Source organism: Artemia sp. Qi Xiang Cuo, chromosome 11 (genome assembly GCF_049724085.1).
Source record: "Artemia sp. Qi Xiang Cuo chromosome 11, ASM4972408v1, whole genome shotgun sequence".
NCBI lineage: Eukaryota > Metazoa > Arthropoda > Branchiopoda > Anostraca > Artemiidae > Artemia > Artemia sp. Qi Xiang Cuo.
In genome coordinates, this window is record NC_142804.1 from 25,621,404 (window position 1) to 25,631,972 (window position 10,569).

Here is a 10,569-nt window from a genome sequence, read left to right on the forward strand (position 1 = left end):
CGAGGGGGGGGGTTAGTTGCCCTCAAATCACTTTCGACTATTAAAAAGGGCACTAGATCTTTGAATTTTCAATCGAATGAGCCCTTTTTCAAGTTTCTACGACAAAGATTTCAATAAGAATTTATATGCCCCCACGGCATAACTTATAACCCTTGCCCTGAAGACTATGGGGGAAGTTCCCTGCTCAAAGGTATAATTTCCTGAACTTTAAACTACGCGGAATAAAAAGGCTATCTCGAAATTTTGATTGGATGTGTTTGGGAAAATAGTGGGCGTAGAAGGGGTGTTAGTTGCCTTCGAATCACTTTCGAATATTAAAAACGGTACTAGCCATTTCAATTTCCAATCGAATAAGCCTTTTTGAAGTTTCTACTACAACGCGTTCTATAAAAACCTTATATGCCCCTCAGGGAAAAACTTACAACCCTTGCCCTGAGGGCTATGGGGGTTTGTCATCCTCAAAGACCTAACATCCATAGCTTTCAACTCCGTTGAACAAAATGGCTGTCTTAGAATTTAGATTGGATGTGTTTGTGGAAAAGGTGGGCGTGAGAATCACTTTCGACTATTAAAACGGCCACTAGCCCTTTGAATTTCCAATCGAATGAGTCTTTTTGAAGTTTCTACGACAAAGCGTTCTATAAAAACCTTATGTGCCCCTCCGGGAAAAACTTACAACCCTTGCCCTGCTGGCTGGGGGGGGAGTGTCAACCTCAAAAAAATAATTTATATCTGGTAAGCAACAATTCTGAGCAAAATGGCAATCTCAAAATTTTTATTGGATGTGTTTCGGGAAATGCTTGGCATGGAGGGGGTGTTAGTTGCCTTCCAATTACTCTCGACTATTAAAAAGGGCACTAGCCATTTCAATTTCTAATCGAATGAGCCCTTTTTGAAGTTGCTACGACAACGCTTTCTATAAGAAACCTTATATGCCCCCAGGGCGTAATCACAACCCTTAACCTGAGGGCTGTGAGGGGATTGTCATCCTCAAAGGCCCAATTTACAGAACTTAAAACTACGTTGAATAAAATGGCTATATCAAAATTTTGATTGGATTTGTATGGAGGAGTGGTAGGCATGGGAGGGGGGTTAGTTGCCCTCCAATCACTTTCGACTATTAAAGGAGGCATTAGTCCTTTGAATTTCCAATCGAATGAGGCTTTTTTGAAGTTTCTGCGACAAAGCCTTCTATAAAAACCTTATATGCCCCCAAGGCATAACTTACAACCCTTGCCCTGAAGGCTGTGGGGGAGTGTCGTCCTCAAAAGCATAATTTCTCTCTGAAAATCAACTACGCTGAACGAAATGGCTATCTCAAAATTTTTATTGGATGTGATTCGGGAAATTAGATGTGATTCGGGTGTTAGTTGCCTTCCAATTATTTTCAATTATTAAAAAGGGCACAAGCCACTCCAGTTTCTATTTGAATGGGCCCTTACCGAAGTTTCTACGACAACTGCTTTGATATAAAATGTACTGGTCTAATGGAAAAAAAATAAATGATACATTTTGCGAACGCTCTCTTTGTATGCCCCCAGCGCATAACTTAAAACCCCTGGCCCGAGGGTTGTGGGGGAGTGTCCTCCTCAAAAAAATATTTTCTATCTGGAAATCAACTACGCTGAACAAAATGGCTTACCAATCAAAATTTTTATGGGATGTGTTTGGGGGAATGACGGGCAGGGGGGGGGGGCTAGTTTCCCTCCAATGACTTTTGACTATTAAAAAAGGCACTAGCTCTTTGAATTTCAAATCGAATGAGCCTTTTTTGAATTTTCTACAACAACGCCTTCTATAAAAACCTTATATGCCCCAGGACATAACTTACAACCCTTGCCCTGAAGGCTGTGGGGGAGTGTCCTCCTCAAAAACATAATTTCTATCTGGAAACCAACTACGCTGAACAAAATGGCTATCTAAAATTTTGATTGGATGTGTTTCGGGAAATGGTGGGCGTGGAAGGGATGTTAGTTGCCTTCCAATCACTTTCGACTATTAAATATGGCACAAGCCACTCAAATTTCTAATTGAATGAGCCCTTTTCGAAGTTTCCACGACAACTTCTTCGATGCTAAGTGCCCTGCTCTTAAGGAAAAAAATAATAAATAATACATTGTGCCAACATCGTTCTTATATGTCCTCAGGGCATAACTTAAAACCCTTGCCCCGAGGGTTGGGGGTGAGTGCCCTCCTCAAAAACATATTTTCTATCTTGAAATCAACTACGCTGAACAAAATGGCTATCTCAAAATTTTGTTGGGAGGTGTTTTGGGGAATGATAGGCGTGGGGAGGGGGGCTAGTTGCCCCCCAATCACTTACGACTATTAAAAAGGGCACTAGCCACTCCAATCTCCAATCGAATGAGCCCTTTTCGAAGTTTCTACGACAACTCCTTTGATAGGAAGTGCCCGTTAATGGAAACAAAAAATAAATATTACATTGCTCTGACATCATTCTTTTTTTGGCAGCGCTATTGTGCTGCCTTTGATTCAAATGCCTAATGCCGTTTTTAACAGACAAAATTGATATGAAGGCAACTAACACCCACTGAAAAATACAAATGAATGTGCATTGTCAGTTTAATATACCTATAATGATATTTAGTAATCAAAATGTTAATATTATTTGATTTATTAAAGTTATAAAAGTGAAACATTATATTTTTTCAGTAAAGTGCAAATTATGTTCTGTCCTTGGGAAGGTATAGGGGTTTTGAGGCCAACTTATGTTAATTTCTGCTGGTTTTAAGTTTTACTCGGTTATTTATTGTAATTTCTGTTTTCGTTTTGGGTTTCATTTATTTATCGATGCTGATTTGTGGTAATTTCACGCTTGGTAGATTATTTGATTTGATTTTTGCTCGTTTTGTTTAATGGATCTCTTTACTTTTCTTTGAAAAACTCATTTTGTGGAAAAAGTTTTTTTAATTAATTTTTAAAAAGACCTACTGGGTTTCGTTGGATTCCGTAATGGAGGAGGATATGCCATAGGCCATTTCTCCAAATAAGGTCAAATGCTTGCCTAAAGTCGATGAAGAGCTGATACAGGTCATGACCAAATTCTAGATATTTCTCTAAAATTTGGCGAACAGTGAAAATTTGGTCAACGGTCGATCTCCCAGGGCATAAACCGGCTTGGTATTCTTGGATGACTAAGGGCGACACGGCTCTGATCTGTTGGAGTATAATTTGGGTAAAGATCTTGGCAGTTTACTTGTTAAGCTAATCGGACGGTAATTATCACATATCGCCTTTAACCCCTTTTTTTGTAGTGGAACGATTGTGGCTTCGCACCAAGATGTTTGGAAATGGCCTTCTTGCCAGGCAGCGGATATAATCTTGTGGAAAAGATCTATAAGTGGGTCACACCGGACTTTCAGCAGTTCTGCCTGTATTCCATCCGGGCCAAGGGCCTTGTTAGTCTTCAGCGCTTGGATGGCGTCTTCGAACTCAGAACGGAGAGTAGGTGGGCTGGGGTTTGAGACAGTAACGGGAAACAGGTCCAGGACAGCAGGTTTTGGAAGGATATCAGGATTAAGCGTTTCTTTGAAATGCTCCATCCATCTCGATCGGATACCTTCTGTGCTTTGTATCTGGTAGCCGTTTTTATCTAGCAGTGCACAAGAACTGAGACTTTTCTTGCTTGTTAGCTCACGAGCTCTCTTATACATGAAGAGTGAGTCGGCTTCCTTAAAATCAGACTCACACTGTCCGCATTTGTCTTTAATGCATGTGTGATGGGCTCTACGGGTGGCTTTTTCTACAGCACGCTTCAACTGCTTATATCTGTTCCTGCTCTCTCTGTCTTACCTGTTATTAAGTTTTTGTTTCTCAGCACACAATAAAGTAATTTCATTGGTTATCCAAGGCCTGTTATCACCCTTTTTGGTTCCTAGGGTGGACATCGCTACTTCGCTGATGATCTTAGAGGAGTCTGTGATCAGTTTATCGGTATCCTCTTCAGATAGAGTTATATTAAAATTAGAAAGAAGGTCCGATATTTAGGTAGACAGTTCATTGATGTAGGTCTCGCGGGTTGGATGGTATTTGAGAAGATGTGTGTTGAAACGAGCGGGTCTCTTATTCAGCTTTGCGGAAGATTTCAGGCGTATCTTTAGTGCAGACATGACTAGGGAATGGTCACTGTCGAAATCGCCACCTGCGAGGGTGACAGCATCTAGCACAAACGATTTCCACCACCCTAGAGACGAGCACGTATTCAATAAGATTACGGGTTTTTCCATCCGGAGAGGTCCATGTCGCCTTAAGATGTTCTCTGTGTTTAAAGAGAGTATTGGTAATGGCTAGATAACTGTCTCTGCAAAATTCAATGAGGCGTTCTCCCCTCTTGGTAAGTCGCCCAAGGCCAAATTTATCCATAAAATCTTCGTTTCCAGCAGAAGTATTACCAACAATAGTATTGAAGTCGCAAATGACAACAAGAAGGTGTTTTTTGGGAACTGCGTCAATTAGGCTTTGCATTTGAAGGTAGAAATTGTCAGACTCTTCATCTGGTTTGCTGTAGTCAGGAGTGTAGATTGTGTGATCGTGATGTTGATCGGCGATCCTTTCATTCGTATCATAATCAACCGTCCTGACACAGGCGTCACTGAAATCAGGGATTTTCGTGCCTTACTCGACATAAAAAAGTCAAAAACTTGGCGATGGACGCCATCGGTTCTCCCAGACACTATTAGACTAGTGTTGCCGATCGTTTCTTTGCCAGTGGTAAGGAGGTGTGTTTCTTAAAGCCCCACAATATCCCACTTATATCGGTTTAGTTCATTTAGGACAAGATCTATTTTTCCTTGTTTAGTAAGCGTCCTAAAGGAAAGCATAGCCTCCGGGGTTGGATTTGTCAATGTTGTTAGAGGGTCCTCATTCGCGAGATTCTCAGTCGTCAGATCGTCGGTCGGCCTGGACACGATAACTTCGTTGGTTGCCCCGGACGCGGTAGCATTGGTTCTCGTTCTTGATTGTTTGTACTTCATAATTTTTAATAAGAAAGAAGGTTTCTTGGCTAAATTCAGTACGGCGTTAGACCACTCCTCTCCATCCCTAGCAGGGGCCGGCTATGTCTACTACTGATAATGCGCCCTTCTGGCGTCCGGCATCACCTGAAATTTTTCCATTGCTGCGACAAGGTTTGTGACTGGCGGGACGTATCCATACGCCGATGGGCCCTGCCCAGTACACATCAGAGGGGCCTTCCACCTCCTCCACCTGAATTTATGGCCCTCAGACGTGCGGGCTCTAGCTATATTTCAAGACCCCAAGAGACCGGGTCACCCCTTGGTCAACAACTCCCTACCGGCAGGTGCCCTGCATATCTACAGGACGTTCCCCTATCCGCAACCTGGGGACGCGCTGAGTGGCCTGGGGGCCTCTACTGAGAAGGTGACTCAGTAGACCCAGAGAAGGTGACTCAGTAGACTCAGAAAGCCCCACATACTACGATTTGCCTGTATCATCGTACTCGTTTTCATTCATTGGCGTAGCCAGAATAGAGGAGTCTAGAGGCTTAGAAGTTGCACTAAGAAGTAACCGGCCGGTTAGGAGGTAAAAAAAATTAGCAGTTTTAGTGAAAATCTACTATTCTAGGATGAAGAATTGAGATATTCGGCGAAATAGTGAATAGACAAAACATAAAGGTTTTGCCCTGGACAGTTAATAGTCGTGCTTATCAAGGAAAAAGATTTTCGTTACGTCCCAATAATTGTAATCTTTTTATTCTCCCCGGGAGCTCTTTTTTCTCCCATTTTGAAGCGAATTATATAAGGACTCGATACTTCAGTGCAAATATTCCCGGAAATTTTTAATATTATGAAAATTCGAGATTTATATTGGACGTACCTACAAGAATTACACGTTCTAACTCTCTTAGGAGAAGCGAGACTAAACACGGATGATTACAGATTTAACATAGTTTCACCAGGAATTTCCTTCGATAGCAGCAAAGAATAAATGAAACCTAGATTTATATTTTTCAAAAAAAAAACATCAAAAAAAGTAGAGAAAGCGTGCCCTGTTGACGAAACCAGATGCGAATCTGAAAAAAAGACAGATTCATACACTGGGGATGAATTCCCATCGAGTTCAAGGAAAGCTAGATCTATAATAAAAACAAGGAGGGGAGGCCAAGCTAAATCCCAAAGTCAAAAAGAGTTGTAACCAGAAACGAAAAACCCAAATAAGGAGAGAGATTGGAAATTAGAAAGGGTGAAATCGCGAAACAGCAAACCCAGTAATTAGCTTGGGTACCTAATATAGAGGTCTGAGTTTATGGAGATCCAAATAGAGAAAAAGAAATAGAGATAAATAAGAAAAAATCGTGGCAAACCACCCATCAGATGCTAGACGAAATGAGGGTGATAAGCCTAATAAGTATAGGTCATCAACTAGTTAAAGAAACCTACAACGCCAGGATTCTTAGATCGAAGAGATTTATGAGAATGAAAAAAAAACCAAATAGCCGAGCTAGTATTAGCTCAGAATCGAGGTGGGGGGTTGCGAGAATCTTTAAACGTGGATTTTTATGCAATTTATGAATTGCTTAACCTATAAAGAAGAGACAGACAGAATTGAAATGGAGAAGAACAGATAGTGATAAGACAAGACAGATTACCTAGGGAACGAAAGGAAGAGGCAAATAGGAAAGAAAGGGAGCGGAAAGATGAGCTAATTATGAGACTTAAGGAAAAAAGTTCCCAAGCACCTCAACAGTCGTCTACAAGACGTTTAATACGTACTGTAGACCTTCAGCCAATGAAGGAAAACGGTGGTTTATATTTATATATCTAGAATTTTGAGAAAAAGGTGGAATGAAACGGTTGGCCAGAAGAGCACTGGGTAGCCATAATACAACTCTACCTAAATCACAAGGCACAAACAGCCTTTGAGGGTTTGCCGAAGGATTAAGCGAGGGATTTTCAAAAATTAAAAGAGATAATTGTTTTGCCAATTTGAGTTATCTCAGAACCACTTCCGTCAGATATTACGAAATGAAACAAAGAAAAACGTGGAAGGAATTTAAATTGAATTCACAGATTTACAACAAAAATGGTTAGAATCGGATGAATATACTATAATAGAGGATGCTGAAGAACTAAAAGAGAAAATTGGGAAACTCTCCAAGAAAAAGCAATGGAATAATTTTTAGAAAATTCGACCAGTGGACTGAAAACAAATCTGAAAGAAAAACAACCAGAGACAACCGAAAAAAGGTAACTTTGGCAGACAGTTATGTTCAAATTAGAAAAGATACATCAAATTTAACGAGAGCAAAACTGGGAGACATTAGCAAGGATGAATACTATTACACCGAACCAAAAAAAGTACATTACAGGACAAGCGAGGAGAGTTGACATGTTACAACTATGGTACTAGTAGAGTGCTAAGTACCGTTTCCATGGATGCCCTAGGAAAACATTTCTATGGATGCTCTACACCTTTTCAAAGAGAGTGAGTATCCTCTCACACAGTTTCACGTGCACATTGCAAAAAGCATGCAAAACCTCTACACGTGATTAAACACGTTTTGCTTGCCTTTCCTTGGTACCTTTCCAAACGAGCGGGGATTCCCCTCCGGTTCCCAAACATTGCAAAAAAGCGAGCAGCATGAGCGGGGATTCCACACACAAGTTTGTTTCAATGCCAAGTTTTTTAACCAGACTGTTTTTGAGCCAAAATCTGTTTTTTAGGGGTCCAATCAGAGACATTGGAGGTTGCTCAATATACGATAACTTGACTGGTGATTGGTTACAAATAAAAGACGTGATTTTTTATTCGTCCTTGAGATTTTGTATATAATGGTCATACCTTACAATTAAATTTTCATAATGATTTAACATACTATGGATAATACATTAGATATTATTAATCTTGAAGCAACGGATACATCAATTTACAATGTGAATACAGTTTACTAGATTTCTTAATTTATTTCCAAATAAAATCGTTTTACCAATCCACTAGTAAATTCAAATTTCAGGGGGACATAGCCCCCCCTCCCCTCCAAACAATACAAACCCTACAATATGATGAGTATACTCGCTAGAAAACTTAAAGTACGCTCTTTTTTCCACTATGTAAACCTACATCCCCCCCTCCTATGTTTACGAGTTTATTTCCTTAGTTTTAGTTATTTCGTTCAAAAATATCCGTTTTCCCATTATCAAAAATCTTTTTTCCGGTCTAAAACCACATGTGTTTATACTTACAGAAAGGGTCCTTTTTGGAACCAAACTTCGCACGCTCGTTTTATCACAGATTAATAGCAGATGTTTATGGATAGCAGCAAAGGTTTTCCTTGAAAAAGGGAGAAATTGTATTCTGGTCTAATTAGACGAGAGATATTCTATTTTCAATTGTATTCCATGATTAAGAGGGTTTTATAAAAATATACGGCGGGGGGAGGGGAGCAATGTATCAATTCTAACACCTTCATTGCGAGGTGAAAAAACAAACTATTTCGTCACATGGAAAGTAAGGGGGCGGGAGGGGGTTCTTTGTGCAGACTAATTTTTTCTTCTGTAAAAAAGGGGAATCGTTTTTTCCATACTGAATTTTTTCTTCTTTTTAAGGAGGAAAATTCCTACAATTACTCTCCTCCTCAAAATAAGGCTAAGGCTAATGGCATTACTCCAATGCAACAAGTGGAGATAACTGGCCTATCGGCCACCACGCGAATACAGTCTGGTCAAAAACTGAAAAGAGAATGGGCGGCTGCTCACAGGATGGTGAAGCCCGCTGGCTCATCTATGCAAGAAACAGACATCACCGCCCCATCCGACACACAAGTACAGTCTGAATTTGGAAATGTATGTATTTTTACTTAATGTACTTAAAGTTATTGCTATTATAAATATTAGATTTTTAAAACGGGTAGATTTTTAGGAAAAGGAATTTGATCGCTATTTTTTATGGATGACTGGATTTTTAGGAAAAAAAACAGTAGATTTTTTTTAATGATCTATTAAGAAAATCACTGAGTGGATTTTTTTTAACATGTTTTATTTCTATTATTCAAAAGTTGAGATGTGTGTGCGCGTGTGCGCGTGTGTGTGAACGTGTGTGCACATACTTGTGTGTGTGTGTGTGTGAGTGTGTTCGCATACGTGTGTGTGTGTGTGTGTGAGTGTGTGTGCATGTGTGTGTGCGTGTATGTGTGTGTATACATGTGTGTTATTAGCAAAATTTGTAATTTATTATGCATTTTTTTTTTAAATAATGCTATAAGCAAAAATTTGTAATTTATTATGCATTTGTTTGATAAATACGAATCCAATTAAGAAAAAAAAACAGTAAACGAGTGTATTTGTAGGAAAAGGAATCTGATCGCTATTTTTTATGGATGGCTAGATTTGTAGGAAAAAAAAGAGTCAGTTTTTTTTAATGAGCTATTAAGACACTTTTTGAGTTGATTTTTTTTTACCATATTTTATTTCTATTAGTCAAACGTTGTGATGTGTGTCCGCGTGTGTGCGCATGTGTGTGTGTGAACGTGTGTGCGCATACGTGTGTGTGTGTGTGTGTGTGAGTGTGTGCGCATGTGTGTGTGCGTGTGTGTGTGTGCTTGTGTGTGTGTGCGTGTGAGCGTGTGTGTGAACGTGTGTGCGCATACGTGTGTGTGTGTGTGTGTGACTGTGTGCGCATACGTGTGTGTGTGTGTGTGCGTGCGTGTACGTGTGTGTGTGTGTGTTATTAACAAAATTTGTAATTTATTATGCATTTGTTTTATAAATAATGCTATAAGCAAAAATTTGTAATTTATTATGCATTTGTTTGATAAATACGAATCCAAGTAAGAAAAAAACAACATTAGACGAGTAGATTTGTAAGAAAAGGAATCTGATCGCTTTTTTTATGGATGATTAGATTTTTAGGAAAAAAAAGAGTCAATTTTTTTTAATGAGCTATTAAGACAATTATTGAGTTGTTTTTTTTACCATATTTATTGCTATTAGTAAAACGTTGGGATGGGTGTGCGCGTGTGTGCGCATGTGTGTGTGTGTGTATGTGTGCGCACATACGTGTGTATGTGTGTGTGTGTGCGTGTGTCTGTGTGCGCATGTGTGTGAGTGTGCGCGTGTGTGTGAACGTTTGTGCGCATAAGTGTTTGTGTGTGTGAGTGTGTGCGCATACGTGTGTGTGTGTGTGTGTGTGTGTGTGTGAGTGTGTGCAAATGTGTGTGTGCGTGTACGTGTGTGTGTGTGCGTGTGTGTTATTAACAAAATTTGTAATTTATTATGCATTTGTTTTGTAAATAATGCTATAAGCAAAAAATTTGCAATTTATTATGCATTTGTTTGATAAATTCGAATTCAATTAAGAAAAAAAACAATTGTTTGATAAATACAAATCCGACTAAGAAAAAAAAATAAATAGTGTGCTATAATTGTGATAAAACTTTCCTCAAAGAAAAAAAATTGTTTGATAAATCCGACTAAGAAAAAAAATAGCGTGCTATAATTGTGATAAAACTTTCCTCAAAGAAAAAAATTTATTTGATAAATCCAACTAAGAAAAAAAATAGTATGCTATAATTGTGATAAAACTTTCGTCAAA

The 10,569-nt window shown here is 39.2% G+C and overlaps 1 protein-coding gene across 1 annotated transcript in view; it reads right to left on the minus strand.

The window, feature by feature from the left end:
• Positions 1-4,748: 4,748 nt before the first annotated feature.
• LOC148946800 (uncharacterized) overlaps positions 4,749-10,569 on the minus strand; it is a 26,505-nt gene continuing 20,684 nt past the window's right edge. Inside the window, exon 4 of the mRNA XM_089096428.1 lies at positions 4,749-4,988. Coding sequence (XP_088952554.1) covers positions 4,749-4,988 — 240 coding nt within the window. The remainder of the gene's footprint in view (positions 4,989-10,569) is intronic.